General features: G+C 36.7%; 3 protein-coding genes across 3 annotated transcripts in view; 2 read left to right on the top strand and 1 right to left on the bottom strand.

Moving 5' to 3' along the window:
* LOC121368795 (sortilin-related receptor-like) overlaps positions 1–16,406 on the top strand; it is a 117,485-nt gene that overhangs the window by 39,142 nt on the left and 61,937 nt on the right. The window lies entirely within an intron of this gene.
* LOC121368809 (P2X purinoceptor 7-like) lies at positions 3,463–6,086 on the top strand. Its single transcript, XM_041493555.1, has 2 exons — positions 3,463–4,273; positions 4,960–6,086. The coding sequence occupies exons 1-2, from the start codon at positions 4,065–4,067 to the stop codon at positions 5,111–5,113; spliced, it is 363 nt and encodes a 120-aa protein (XP_041349489.1). The 5' UTR covers positions 3,463–4,064; the 3' UTR covers positions 5,114–6,086.
* LOC121368808 lies at positions 8,313–13,080 on the bottom strand. The gene is made up of 5 exons (XM_041493554.1): positions 12,491–13,080; positions 10,855–10,947; positions 10,356–10,476; positions 9,945–10,179; positions 8,313–9,406 (listed from the first exon to the last, which is right to left on the bottom strand). Exons 1-5 carry the CDS (start codon positions 12,875–12,877, stop codon positions 8,809–8,811), a joined length of 1,434 nt encoding a protein of 477 aa, XP_041349488.1. The 5' UTR covers positions 12,878–13,080; the 3' UTR covers positions 8,313–8,808.

Genomic DNA, 16,406 nt, shown 5'->3' with positions numbered 1-16,406 from the left:
TTCTGGCGAACTGGCGACAGTATGTCTGGACATCTAAGAAAATATATCGACTCTGGGAGTGGTAGAAATTCACATGATAAGATTCGGTCGCGCGTACTGTCTCCGGACCAGTCTGGGATTTTATAATAAATAGCTAGGATTTTAGATTTATCGGGGAGAAACATAGGAAGGCTCCCAGGGAACGTTGTCCGTCCGGACTGGTAAATATATATTTCTGCTCTGTTGTATAACCTTGATGTGATTGATACTGTATTATACCAATATTGATATTTAATACTGTATTATACCAATATTATTTAGACAGTGTTTCCGGTAAACTGACGAAGTAAAGTGTAGGCTCACTGTTCTAAAATTATTAAAGCTTAACCAGTCATCCTAGAGGACCTAGGTAAACTGTAGGTTATTGTCTTTATTGTGATAGGTACCAGTATTAATTCTGTATTACAAGGTTACTGAATGAGTAGTTACAGGTTAATTAAAAATTAACCAATTAGGAATAGAGTTGTAATTCCTTTATTAATTAAGTTCCCCTGGAAGCGTTTCTCAATTATCACACGTGTGGGTGTTGTATCACGGTGAAGTGATTAGAATATTGTGTAGACTAGACACCTAGTGATTAACTAATTAAGTGATTAGTTCTGGGTTGTTATTATTATTGTTGTTGTTAATTAATTAACTGCGTCAATTATATTTGTCAGCTTCAGGTTAATACAGATTCCAAAGTGTATTGTGTTTTGTTGTGTTTTCTAGTGAACTAAACGTGCTATATTACATATACTTTATATAAGATCTCTGTTTATACCTAGAGCCGAGCTACTCGGGTATACACTGCCCGATACAGAGAGATCTAATAGATATACAGTTAAGAGAGATATTTGGATAATCATGTTTTATTCAGTTACGGGTATTATAGGATCCCCGTGACAGGAGTGAAAATTGGGGCGCTCGTCCCGGATCTGAAACGGGACATGCATATTTAAAAAAGTATTGTTTGTAAATGGGGGCTTTATAAATTATTTTTACAAATAACTAGAAGTAGCAACGTCGATCACTAGAAAAAATTAATAATAAGTGAGTCATATCTAAACATGGATAAGAATCTGCTGGATAGGCATACGCTCAGTGTAGTGGAGATTAAGCGAGCACGTAAGGCCGAGTTAGTTGAAATCGCAAGTGAGCGGGAAATTGATTTAACATCACCTAAAACCTTAGGTGATATAAAAACAATTATTATCCAGGAAGTTTTTGGTGATAGTCCTGTTATGGAAGACAGTGAGTTTGTTCCAGAGATAGAGATAAATGAGTTAAGTATGGAACAACAATTAGCTTTTAAAAAGCTTGAGTACGAAAGAGAAGAACGTGCATTAGATAGAGAGAGAGAGAGAGAGAGAGAGAGAGAGAGAGAGAGAGAGAGAGAGAGAGAGAGAGAGAGAGAGAGAGAGAGAGAGAGAGAGAGAGAGAGAAAGCGAAGAGAGGGATAGAGAAGATAGAGATAGAGATAGAGAAGAGAGAGAGAGAGAGAGAGAGAGAGAGAGAGAGAGAGAGAGAGAGAGAGAGAGAGAGAGAGAGAGAGAGAAAGAAAGAAGATAGAGATAGAGAAGATAAAGATAGAGATAGAGAAAGAGAAGAGAGAGAGAGAGAGAGAGAGAGAGAGAGAGAGAGAGAGAGAGAGAGAGAGAGAGAGAGAGAAAGCGAAGAGAGGGATAGAGAAGATAGAGATAGAGATAGAGAAGAGAGAGAGAGAGAGAGAGAGAGAGAGAGAGAGAGAGAGAGAGAGAGAGAGAGAGAGAGAGAGAGAGAGAGAGAGAGAGAGAGAAAGAAAGAAGATAGAGATAGAGAAGATAAAGATAGAGATAGAGAAAGAGAAGAGAGAGAGAGAGAGAGAGAGAGAGAGAGAGAGAGAGAGAGAGAGAGAGAGAGAGGGATAGAGAATTCCAGTTAGAAAAATTAAAAGTGGAACATGAGTTAAAGTTGAATACTGAAGAAGTTAGACGGGAGGCAGGAAATGGTTTTAACATGTCGGAGGCTTATAGATCAGTGCCTGTATTTGACGACCAGGAGGTAGATACGGTATGTTCTTCCAACTTTTTGAACGGGCCGCTAAGCAGCTAAATTGGCCGCAGTCTAAGTGGACATTGTTAGCCGTGTCTAAGTTTAAGGGGAAGGCAGGGATGTTTGATAAATGGGTGGTGTCTCATCAGGTAGAGTCATATACCGAGTTACGGGAGTTGTTGATCTTACAGGACATTAAAAATGGATTACCAGTTAGCTTACGTATTCATTTAGAGGATCGTGATATAAAAAAAATAGAGGAGGCAGGCATAATGGCAGATGACTACGTGTTAATACACAAAGCTCAGGCAGTACAGGGTAGCTCTATACAACAGGGTGATAAGAAGAAATTTCAGCCAGGTTTTTCCCGGGAAAGTAACTATCGGGGAGAGTCATCTAGCTGGTCAGCTAGTTAGGCAAGGAATGCACCTGGTGGGCAAAGTAAGGATAAACCTGCATTATCAGCCAATGCACGAACTTTTCGTCCACATTGCAGTTACTGTAAAAAGGATAACCATCTTGTCGGGGACTGTTTTAAAAGGAAACGCGATAATGCGCAAGTGGTCGGTTTAGTGTGGTCAGCTCCGCTAGCGGGAGAGTTAATGGTTAGTCCTATGGCAGAGAAAGTAAACCCGTATCTGTCCACTGGTATGGTTTGTGATGTGAAACAAGAATTGAGTCCTAAGGTTCCAGACCATACACTAAAACTTCTAATTTGCCAATTAAGTGTTTTTCTTAATTCATTGCTATAATATTTTACACTGATATGCAAATTAATAATTACGAAAATGTCCCATAAAAGTAATTAAAACCACTCCCGTAGAACACTGCCGGAAACGCCCGAGTAAAATTCTACTTCGTAAAAAATTTGTCAACAAATAGCCGTGACGTCATGAAGGGAACGCTTCACCGAAAACTACACGATGACTTCCAGCGCAAGTGGTACCGACAGTGACTGTCAGGCCGAGTTATCGTGCGAGTCTTCTCCTTTTGAGGCTGAAGATTGTAGTGCCGACGACTGGGCAAATATTTGTGCTACGCAAAAAATAATGCCCTATCAATTTGAGCCAGAAACGTCTTCCGAAGAAGAAGGAATAGCGGCCACCGGCCTGACAGATGACGACGACGAAGATGCTACTAGAGGGAGATTGCTTACCAATGAATGGCAAGTTTTAATCTTGTTTTGTTCTTTACCTTTTCGTGCAAAATATTTTGCTACACTATATGTTACAGTATTTGAGACGTCGTAGAAAAGACGATAAACAACACTTCAGAGTTTTTATCAAAGTATTATGTATTTTCGTTGGCTAAGTTTAATCGTTTTGTGATTTTTGTAAAACTGCATATAATACTGATAGTATACATATGTATACATATGGTATACAGTGGCGTAACGTGGGTTGCCAGCGCCCGGGGCAAGGCAAGTATTGCGCCCCTTAACCAGTGGACCGTTAGAACTCCCCGGGTCCCTTCCACCAGTCCAGAATTTTGCGCCCAATGCAACCGCCTCGGTGGCCCCGCACACGCTACGCCACTGCATGGTCTATGTAGAAAACCAATTCAAAGGTTGCCACCTCCCACCCACCCCTAAAATTTGGTGCCCTTGGCCTGGGCCTAGTTGGCCTGTACTTTTACAACAAAATACATGTACAAAAATGTTTTTCTTTCAATCTGATTAAAATTAGCTCTACTGGTCTACCAGTAGATCTAACAGCTTTGCGTGGACTCCCATGTCCAGGTGTCATTTCATCTCTAAATAACAACATAAATATCGACCAATTACACTTCGCCTTTTATTCAGGAGCATACAAAATTGGGCGAGACTATTTATGCAATAGGCGAACTTGTTGGTCTATTTCATTCTACAGGTATTAGTATTTAACCGGTGGAGCTAATTTTCATTAAATGTTCCCAATATACACCATTGTCTTTTTGTTATAGACAAACATAAATAATTTTATTAATTTATCTTTCATTTGTTACACAGGTGCACTTGTGGACATTGTGAGGTAATGTCAACAGTGAGAGAGTGTGTGTGTTGTCAAGAGATAACGCTACTCTCAGACAGGATCACATCCCTGGCAGACACGCATGACATGAATGTCCCATGCATCACACAGCATCCAGGATTCCACACAGTATGCCTCGATGAATGGACCTTGGAAGCTGCGTATTACTCATACAGACAAGGTTACAGAGTTGAACATCCAAGTGGACCTCGGTATATTGCACAAAACTGACTTGTTTTCATATGCACTTAAGTTTACCAACATGAAATATATGGCAGACTTGCACAGAAACTGCCACATGAACAAAACACATCCACCTTTTATGAAAATAATAAATGGAGTACATTTAAATTAACACTTCTGAATTTGGGGAGGGGTGTTGGGAGGTATACACATCTGATAAAGGTGCAGTACATTTAAACTCCCTATCTCCGCTTCATCCAGTTGTAATTATAATCATATAATGTCACATACTCGAAAAGACAAGTTAAAGGGCACTCACATCCCCTGAACAAACACTATCAGGGCTCCTAGAATTTTTATAAAATCCACTAGCCATGGGATCAGCGATTTTTAAAATTTACTAGCCCTACTTTACTTCAAGTTAATACAATTTTACTAAATAATAGTAATAATCAGATATGTCACCTAGAGAGGGAGATAGAGCTTAAAAACACTAACATTAGGGGGTAGACTATTCATATTTACAAAATAGACTTAACTGTTATAGGGCATGGCAATGTTAGTTATTTACTAGCCCAAACATTGAATATCACTAGCCATAGGAGTGCACCTACCATAATCTACAAACCCTGGATCTATGCTAAAATAAACACAATTAATTTTAATGTAGTCAGTGTCTAAAATGTGTTATTGTGTGTCTCACTCTCTATTGCAGGAGAAACCGGTATGTTGCATACAGACAATTTGTCCGATGGTGTTGGGGATACCTTGGGAAGGATGTCAGAGTTGTGCTTCCATCATGTGTTGTAACAAAAATCAGAAACACGTTTCCAAGCCCAGATGGTACATACATTGGGTTTCAGTACTGACGAAAATGCCTCTTGCTAATAATTATATCAAATAACTCCATAGATATCCTGACCCAAGTTAGCAAATTTGCCCGAGATGGAACCTCGTCCATTAGGCTCTTTTCCGTCCCAACCAGTGCCCCATAACTGGTATACCAAAGACCATGGTATGTACTGTCCTGTCTGTGGGATAGTGCATATAAAAGCTGCCTTTTCAGGAAGAGAAGCCCGTGCAGAGGCGGCAGCTGGTTTCCAGACTCATTACCTTTGTGGTCTTTAACTATATGACGCCATATAACCGTAATAAAATGTGTTGAGTGTGTCATTAAATAAAACATTTCTTCTTCTTAAAGTCAGCAAGTTCATATTTTCAGTTGGAGTTTTCAGCGAAGCGTGTCTTTTGTTGCTTGATGGCATCGATTTTATTCGGTCTCACTAAACTGTCAGTCAGATGTGGTGGGACTGGAAACAGAGGTGCTGGTCCAGCTAGGCTTTTCTTCGGCACTTCACTCTCTATCATGTCCATCAATTCAGCAACGTAATCTGTTTGTGTAAATATGGAAATAATATGGTTATTTCAAAGGGCTCATGAAATTGCATCCTGTCCAAATTATTTGAATAGGAAATCTTTAAAAAATATTTCATATGCTGAAGACCAGCTGTATAATTGAAAGTTACACAATTTTATATCCTTTGAAACAACAATAATATATATTTATTTTTTTAAGTTGAAATCAGGGAACCATAGTAATTAACTTTCGTCATTACTTGTTTTCTATATTATTTCTTTTAAGGGTTTGTTCATTTATGAACATTTTAACCAGGTACAAACATATGCTAGGGGTGAGGCGGTAAACACCAGTTTATACCTTCCAAAAAAAAGAAAGAAAAAAAAAGAAATGTTTTATTTAACGAAGCACTCAACACATTATATTTACGGTTATATGGCATCAGACATATGGTTAAGGACCACACAGATATTGAGAGAGGAAACCCGCTGTCGCCACTTCATGGGCTAATCTTTTCAATTAGCAGCAAGGGATCTTTTATATGCACCATCCCACAGACCGGGTAGTACATATCACGGCCTTTGTCACACCAGTCTTGGTGCACTGACTGGAACGAGAAATGGTCCAATGGGTCCACTGACCGGGATTGATCCCAGACTGATCAAGCGAACGGAGCGCTTTACCACTGGGCCACATCCCGCCCCACAAACAAAAGATAAAATATTCATCATAAAACTTCACATAGAAGAATAGGATTATGCAATTGCAAAGTGATTTGTATTGTTTATTATGCCTTGTTTACTCTCTGATGAGCCAAAATTCTTACCAAAGGTGCAATTAACTTTTACGGCTTTGACAATGCTGGCACCTTTTCTGTACTTAGGGCTACACCAGTTAAAACGGTCCTCGCCATCAGCTGTTTTGGCCTGAGCTCGTCTAATATTCTCATTGAAATGCAGAGCCGTAAGCAACAGTCTGTAAATATTATTGATGCAGTTTCTACCAGTTTTGTAATTAAAAAAGTGCCCCTTCATTATAGATTAATATAAAAAATTATATTCTTAACTATGTATCAGAACTGTTCACTATATTAATACAAATATTACAACTTAAGTTATTTTATGCAATAACATAATTTGACAATCCAGTTAAAATCGGAAAGCATATTATTATTATTTTTATTACCTCGCCTGCATTCCAAGGTATGAAAATGCAATCATCTTGGGAGCAAAGTGGTTGATTACACTGTGGAAGCTCTCTATCTCAGATGTCTGAAAGTGTGTAGATAGTCTTTTTACGTCATTGAGCAAACGAGTCTTAAGCAACATTTCCTCCACTCGTACACAAGGCTTTGTTCCTGAAAAATCAACATAAAACAGCATTTGAAAATTAATCTAAGCTTGATGTCAATTAATTCCCATCAAGTTACCTACCTTATTTATACACTTATATACTTTGTGGACTGACAACCAAAATGGTTATGTCCACTCTTTGCAAATTGTTGTCTTTTTTAATTATAGTTTTTTGGAAGCAATATATATATATATATAGTTTGTTTGCTTTGCTTAACAGCACCACTAGAGCACATGGATTATTCAATAATTGGCTTGGATGTCAACATTTGGTAATTCTGACAGGTCAAGAGGAAACACACTACATTTTTTTTAAATGCAGTAAGGGATCTTTTATATGCACTTTCCCACAGACAGAATAGCACATATCATGGCCTTTGTTACACCAGTCGTGGTGCACTGGCTGGAACAAGAAATGGCCAAATGGAGCCCCACTGACAAGGATCGATCACAAACCTACCGCACATCAAGCGTGCACTGTACCACTGGGCTACGCCCCGCCCCCTCAATATATATATATATATATATATATATATATATATATATATATATATATAGAGAGAGAGAGAGAGAGAGAGAGAGAGAGAGAGAGAGAGAGAGAGAGAGAGAAAGAGAGAGAGAGATATAATTTGAAAAATAAATAAAACTTTATTTTCAGATTATTGAGAATTTTTTTTGAAAAATCCTGATTGTCAGCACACGGTATTCTCTTTTTTCATTATTAAAACCAGTTTCTGCTAAAATGAAGAAAGGGATATTTCATTTAATGATGCAATCAACACATTTATAATTACGTCCTGCCTTGAAAAAGGGTTTAGTGCCTACATAGAGGTACTTACCAGGCTTTAACCATTTCTTATGCTTTGGTCCATCGTTCAAGTCTCCATGCATACAATGGTCAAAAAGATCATCCCCATGTCCAGAGTGGATGTTCTGTATGTGGTTTGTTATCGATTTCCACTTTGCCACAATGGTCGCTCCATTCTGGTTTGGAGTGGAGGCTGCACACCAATACAGGTGATTACTGATACTTTGTATCCACGCCTTCACCTCATTGCATTCCTTCTCTTTGGATAGAGCTTCAAGTTTTTTCTTAATACCTACACAAAGTACATAAAACTCTCAAGGTTATAAGCTATTAATGAATTGTATAATGAACATATCTGCACTATCTACATTTATGTGAAACAGTTTGTGTAAATTTAATATTGTCAAAATGATTAGTAAAACATCTATAGTTATAAATGAATAGGCCATTTGTATAAGCAAGCATATTTTCAGCTGGCACTAAATCACTCATATTTGTGGTGTATATTTATTTTTTATATATAGCTATATAAGAATATCTACCTTTGGCTATATGCCCAACATCAAAGAAATGCTGAGTATCCTGTAAATTTTCCCTTATCCATTTGGTTATCTGTGGATGTCTGTCTGTCACCAAAACATTGACAGTTAGTCCCATGTCTTGCAAAAATGCAAAACTGCGCATCAAGCCTTCTTTTTCCATGTGAACACTGGACTTCACTTCATTACTCTGAAATAGAATGAAATACAAACACAGGGCTAGCTTTGTCAATCGCCAAATTCGCCAATTTTAGGAACAACTGACAAATTTTATTTTAATTTGACGGGAAAAAAATCATGTAATAATTGATATTTGCCTGACACAATTTGGCGAAATGTTTTGTACCCCCAGAGCTAGCCCTGAAACAAGACTATCATTACTGTGGCAACACTTTTAATTTAGTTCTGCTTTTAGGTATATATATTGTTTGATATTATCATGGTATGATTCATGTATATGTTCATTTGTTAATATAATAAATAATGTCAAAGGCTACATGTTTTGTTTTCAAGAAGCATATTTTCTAAATTTTGGAGAAATAGACCAAAAATAAATTATGAGCCCAACCTGTACCAGTTTGATGTCCACTATCTTCCCTGTTTTCTCATCTACTAGTCCATATGACCCATATTTAGCGCAGTATCCAGGACTGTCACACCGACCATCCCCTCCAAGAACAAGTGGTGTTTTTCTTGACTTTATTTCTTCGAGTAATGTCCTCTGATGCTTTTCCCATATTTCAGTAATTGCAGGTTGCAGGTAGTGTCTTTGGTGCATCATATATGTGCTGATACTAATCCCAGCTAAACATAGATTTTTAAATACTCGAAGAACTTTTCCTGGGAGTGCACCTGCAAATAAAATGGCACTGGACAAAAGCACATTTCCTGCAGGAACAGTGCCCAGGAATGGCTGGCTACACCATATCCGTTTTTCTCCACATGTTTCACAATTTTGTTCAACTTCTATGTATGTTCCAAACACTCGCTTTACATGGCATGTTGTGGATGAAAAGCACTCTCGGCACACAACAAATAGGGCAAGGAGTGCCGTTTCAAAAACAATAAATTTTCGTTCACTGTGAACATTGTTGCTAATCTTGGATCTGAAAAATATAACACATAATAAGGCCAAACCAAAAATTGCTGTGGTTCCGATCATCCATAGAACAATGGTGCAACGTTTTCAATGAAAATCACAAAACAAATAATATTTGCCAACAAGTCCAAATTAATATCGCCAACAAACAGATGATTTTTTTTTTAAACTTATGTACAATATCTAATTGATGTTTATCGCAATCATTGTTTAAAATAATAGAAAATAATGAAACAAAACGAAGAATATGTTCATAAATTGGTACAATATGCACTCTGAAAAATCAGGGAAATACATTGAAAAATGGGTGTAAAAATATGGAGACCACTGTGGCTGAAGACATATTTAATCTTATTATTACTATTTATTTCAACTTATTTCCATGCTTATATCCAATTATGGTTCAAGCAAACTGCCTTGGGCACACACCTCAGCTATCAGGGCTGTTTTTTGTTTTCTGAATGCCGGACAGCTTATATAATATATGTACTAATTTATTAAATTACAAAATTAAAAAACTGAATACAAAAAAAGACCATACTTACTGAGAATCAATGGAGCTGCTATGCTCTGAATAGTACAGGCTGGAGCCTGGCTCGTACAATGACTCATTGCAAGATTTCTCAAAGCTGTCATCATCAACATCAGTATAGTGGTCATTGTCGACATCTGTCATTTCAACATCTTCAGTAGTATAACTGGAAGCTGGTGTAGATGCTGATGGAAGATTACACTGTATACCTCTGCTCCTATAGGCAGGTCTGATATTCACCTGACATCCTGTTTAAATATTAAATACATAATTAATATGCTTCAACAGATTACATATATATATATATATGCATACATAGATAGATCTGTTGAAGCAAAATATAAATGATATAAAAAAGAATCCCAAATGATATACTAGTACAGTACAGATATTTCAGAGTGTTGAAAACTAAAATTCAAGGTACCTTGGTGTACAGTTTTACTGGTTATTAACGTTTGTATCCGCTTGGACTTCTGAGTTCGCTGAGTCTGGCACATTACATGTACATTATGGACTACATCTGTAGGTTGAACAGGCAATTGTTCCTAAAAAATAAATTGCATCTTCTAAACATGCACATAAAGACATGCATATGGCTAGTACATTAGGCATGCAATACCTGCAAAAATATAAAAAAAGCTGATACCTTTTCATCATTTGGAAAAAGTATATGGTATATGGACATATAAATGTAATTATCAAGGATAAAAATTAGCATTCGCTAAAACGCCTGAAGAAACCGTTGGTACTACTTAGCCAAGGGCAATTAAAAAAAATTGAAAGGTTGGCTATCAGATGTTTGCCTGAGGCTAACTACAATGCAATTGGAAACTGCCAGTATCAAAACTTTAAATAATATCTCCATATCACCTGAACACTTGATATAAAGTACATTTACTTTTAATTCAATATATGTAGCCTACCTGTACATGAGTAACATCTGCATCGTGGTCAACATGTACATCAATGTCTGCAGCAGAAGCAATTTCAGTGTCATCTATGACAGCTTGTATGGTCTGAAACATGATTGGAAATAAATATTTAACGACACCCCCAGCACAAAAAATCTCACACATTAGAATGACCCTAATTGTGTTATGCTTGAAATACTGAGATATACATACTATATAGTACAATTTGCCTGAACTTAGGTATATAGCCTACAGTCAAATTATGCTGTAAAGAGTAAACATCTATTCAGAACAATTTTGTAAATGAATCTGAGGGTATAATTTTCTTTTTATTCAAACCTATTAGGCATACTGCCTATCTATATTGACATGATATAAAGTGTTATCAGTGAGCATGAGAATTTGGGGCATCGGTGGTTTAATAATCCTACCCCCACCCCACCTCACCCCACCCCACCCCCAATGACATATCGTCAAAGTCCCTAACTGTGTTATGCCAAATCAATAAAATCAACGATGAGTTCCGAACAGTACTGACAATTAATACTGAATTCACAGTGATCAATCGGACAACTTCGTAAATAACGAAATGTTCCTACTGCACAATGATATCAACAAATTTCATTTGTTTTCGATGTTAGGACTCTGAACACACATGGCAAACAATTTAATACTTAGATGTTTTTGAAGTCAGTCGCCAGATGGCGACGATAATACATTCAATCATTCACCATGCCAACATTTTGGTCGCAACGTAGAACACTGCTATTCACTGGTATGAATGTAATGCCTATCAGTATTGACATCAAGTGTTAGCGATGGGAGTTGGTAAAATGTGGACCGGACCAGAACGCTTGACAAAATGATTTTTTCCTTTTGAAAAAATATTAAACAAAGTTTTCATCAACTGTGCATAGTTAAGAAACATATTGTTTCATGTACTGGCCTTAAAAATGGAAAATGATGAACCGCACATGCGTGGTACGATACTTTTCGTAAGCGCCTGTACTTGAATGCAGTTAGAAACGTCGCACTCTTTCCTGTTTACCAGAAGGCTTTCACTTTTATTTACCGAAATGGATTGTTTTACGTCCACATTGTTGATTTTTGTTTACGTTAATTGATTGCAATCTATTTTGTTTCATGAGAGAGAGAGAGAGAGAGAGAGAGAGAGAGAGAGAGAGAGAGAGAGAGAGAGAGAGAGAGAGAGAGAGAGAGAGAGAGAGAGAGAGAGAGAGAGAGAGAGAGAGAGAGAGTGAGAGAAATTGTTATTTTTGCTCTGCCCATATGCGGGTGTTATGGAAATAAATTATTCTTATTTTTATTCAGGGTTTGTGCCAGAGGGTAAAACGAGTATGGCGCCATTATACCTATATGTTTTTGGTTAACCATTTGACAAAATTAATTACTCTTGTTGATCACGACTGTATGATTTTCTTAACCCTAACCCTAAAATTATTTTCTTTCTGGGGGAGCCCTCCCCCACCCACCCCAATACCCCGTTGACTGTGGTTGCATTCAATTCTTTATAGCGCCATACCCAAAGTCTAAGAACAATTTCTGGCAGAAACACTGAGTACGTATGTGTACATGTGTCTTGTTTTATATATTATATTTCAGTGAATATTTAACATTTAGGCCTACTTACCCTAGCTACCTCTCGCTTCTTGTATGCATTCCTTGGTCGTTTCGGTGGGGATGGAGTCGGCCTGTTGCATCCAGGACTCTGTTCAATCGTTTTGTGTCGCACAAAAATTGTTGGCACGGCATCATTTTTCAAAACCATAAGACAAGGTATTCCCATATCTCGCTTCAGACGACAAGTTAGTTCGAACGAATCGAAAGTAAAGTGTCCACTGCATACAACTTGGCTATCGCCACGGTCTCGGACATTTCTTCCTGTCCAGTCTTTCCGCGTTGTTTTAATGGCATTTACCCACAACTTTCTCACAGCAGCATCAGTAGGAAATGCGTGTAAACTAAATCCATCGGCTTTTATGTTGCTACAGCCGCCAACAATACACCGTTTAACCATAATAAAGACAAAAGAAGCAATGAACTAAATTTTCGTATTCACAATGGCGCTGATTATCGAAATGGGTTCCCTTCATGACGTCACGGGTAAAATCTTACGGAAACTCCCGAAACGAATTCAGCTGATTCTGTTTTTCAGGGGACTCTTTTTTAATCGGAAATATATCGGTATATAATTTTTTATAATTTTTATTTTTATTTTTCTAATCATATTAAACAAAATGTCGATTGATATAGCCTAATACATCATACATCTGGAACAGCACTTTAATTAAAGACAGCCCTTTACCAATAGAAGAGAGTGAGGTTGATGAGAGTAGATATCCTGCGTGTGTAAGATTCTATGACCGCGAAAGTGTGCGTAGAAAGTCGTTCATGTTAAAAGGAAAGCCAAACGTAATTATGGAACAGTTCCCCTACGAAATAGTAGAGAGGCGAAGATTACTTTTCCCGCTTTTCAGAGAGGTGAAACGAAAAAATGAGAGGGTTTCTTTTGTTGCAGACAAACTATTTATTGATGGAAATCGTGTTTATCCGAAAGAAAATGCTGCAGAACCACTGAACTCTACTCGACAGACTCGACCTAGAAGTGAGACAAGCCCCGAAATGCATGCAAGTAAACGTAGTTGTCACAATCGCCAAATCCAAGCCCCAGTCCAAGCCCAAGCTACATGTTCGGAGATGACTCACGTATAGGGGTGGCTAGGAGGATCAGATTGTGATCTGTTAGCTAACAAAGTGTGCCTACCTGCTTGCCTAAAATTGTTGTGTTTGAATGTGTGTGGTTTAAAATCTAAGTTAAACATACCTGAATTCCAGTCGTTTGTATGTGACTATGATATAATGTGTTTCTGTGAAACGAAAACCAGCGATTTAGACTTCATAGAAATACCTGGTTATACATTTATTATGAAAAATAGAAAATGTCACTGGGTGAAATTGTCTGGTGGTATTGGTTTAGCGGTTAAAACAAAATATGTAAATAATGTTGATTTTACTGTAGAAGGTAAATCTAAGTATATATTATGGTTTAGAATCAATTCAGAGTTGCTGAGCGACAATGTAAGTATGATAGTTGGAATTGTTTATATCCCACCTGAAGGATCACCATACAATAAACAATAATGAAGATACGTTTCAAACAATAAACTCAGAAATAAGTGAACACTTACTATTGAATATCCCGTTACTTCTTCTTGGTGACTTTAATGCCAGAACTAACTTGTTATCTGATTATGTAAATATTGACAATGATATAGTGTGTTTTAATAACATTAATATTATTATGTTCAACTGCATGGATGATAGTAATATTTTACAATCCTTACATGTACCAACTGAAAGACATAACCAAGATAACGGGAAACCAAATAATAATGGTTACAAACTTATTGAAATGTGTAAAATGAACAATCTTTATATTTTAAATGGTAGGATTGGCGATGATAAGTATGTCGGGAAAGTAACATGTAAAGGTGTAAGTACTGTAGACTACTCCATTGCTACGCATGACGTTTTTAGTTTTGTATATAATTTTAAGGTGTGCGATTTCAACGCACTATATTCGGATATTCACTGTGCAATTGAACTGAAAGTGAACTGCAATACTCAAGACACCCCAACATCGTTCACGTGTCATCAATATAAAACAAAGCCACGCAGATGGAATGCGACTCTACAAATAACTTCAAAGATGCTGTTGGCCAGACAGAGAGCGACACTATACTGAATACTTTATTGAACACTACTCACAACCCAAAGAAAGCCATCGACTCAGCAGTTAATGAAATTAACAAGCTCTTTGTTGAAAAAGCCGGTGCGGTGTTTGGTGTTGTAACACCACATAACAACCACAGTGTCAAACGCGTTAAACCTATTCACAAGCCGTGGTTTAAAAAAGACTGTGTAAAGGCAATAAATAAGTTTCATGTAGCCAAACGAAATCACCGTCAACAAAACAGTACAGATAGTCTGCAAGCCCTAAAATCATCGAGTAAACAATACAAAACTATAATACGAAAATACAGCAACGCACATCAGAAGAAACTAGAGAATGATCTCTCTAGAACTTTACAAACTGACCCCATGAGTATCTTTAAACTGATGAAACAAAAACACGACATGCCAAGCAATAGTCCTTCGTTACAAGAGTTTTATTGTTATTTTAAAGATAATAATTACATGTATGAAAATGATGATAGTGATAATTTATGTGATGTAAATAAGATTGCTGAATCAGCTGATGCAAACAATGTTTTAAATTTGCCTATATCTACTGTTGACGTGCTGAAAGCTGTGAAACAACTTAAAAATAATAAATCATCAGGTCACGATGGCATTATAAATGAGTATATCAAAACTACAGTTGACAAATTCCTTTTGGTTTATGTAACGTTATTTAATTTAATTATGGACAGTGGAATTTTCCCAGAAGAATGGCTGATTGGTATTATTACAAATTTATATAAAAAACATGGAGACACGAGAAGTGTTGAGAACTATAGACCTATAACTTTACTGTCGTGTTTTAGTAAGCTGTTCACGAACATACTTAACAACAGATTAACTGAATATGTTAAGAGCAATAATATTTTATCGGAATCCCAAGCTGGTTTCAGAAAAGGTTATTCCACTAATGATAACGTCTTCTTACTTTATGCAATAACTGAATTGTTAAAAAGAAAAAAAGAAAAATTATATTGTGCTTTTGTTGACCTAAAAAAAGCTTTTGATACTATATGGAGAGTAGGACTTTGGTCCAAACTATTGAAATATAACATTGATGGAAAAAATTTCAGAATAGTTCATAGTATGTATAGTGGAATTAAATCATGTGTTAGAAAGAACGGTGAACTTTCTAAATATTTCACTTGTGACATTGGCGTGAGGCAAGGAGAAAATTTATCACCTCTTTTATTCTCCTTGTTTTTAAATGATTTGGAGGACTATTTGAAGTCTCAACAGTGCAAAGGAATTACAATTAGTGCTTTTGATTTTGATATATATCTTGACATTGGTCTAACACTATTTATTATGTTATATGCTGATGATACAGCCCTATTGGTTAGAAACGAAAGTGACCTTCAGCACGTTAAATTCTTATGACACATATTGTAAAACATGGAAACTAACAGTAGACGTAACAAAAACAAAGATTGTTATATTCGGAGGTACAAAAAAGGACTATAAGAAAGTTTTCCACTTAGGTACTCTTGAAATTGAAAATGTAAGCGAATATAAATATTTAGGAATATGGTTCGAAAAAAATAATAAATTTAACATATGCAACAAATATTTAGCACAGCAGGCTCGCAAAGCCATGTTTTATATTTTAAAGAAATCAAATGAATACTGTTTGTCCATTGAATATCGTTTAAAATTATTTGATGCAATTGTTGTTCCTATATTACTTTATGGTTGTGAAATCTGGGGATTTGATAACATTAATGTATTAGAAAATGTACATATCCAGTTTTTACGATACTTAGCAAATGCAAGAAAAAGTACTCCTATTTATATGTTGTATGGGG

The sequence above is a fragment of the Gigantopelta aegis genome, chromosome 3, assembly GCF_016097555.1.
Source record: "Gigantopelta aegis isolate Gae_Host chromosome 3, Gae_host_genome, whole genome shotgun sequence".
NCBI lineage: Eukaryota > Metazoa > Mollusca > Gastropoda > Neomphalida > Peltospiridae > Gigantopelta > Gigantopelta aegis.
The sequence above is the reverse complement of the archived record's forward strand: the minus strand, read 5'-3'. Positions and strand labels throughout refer to the sequence as shown.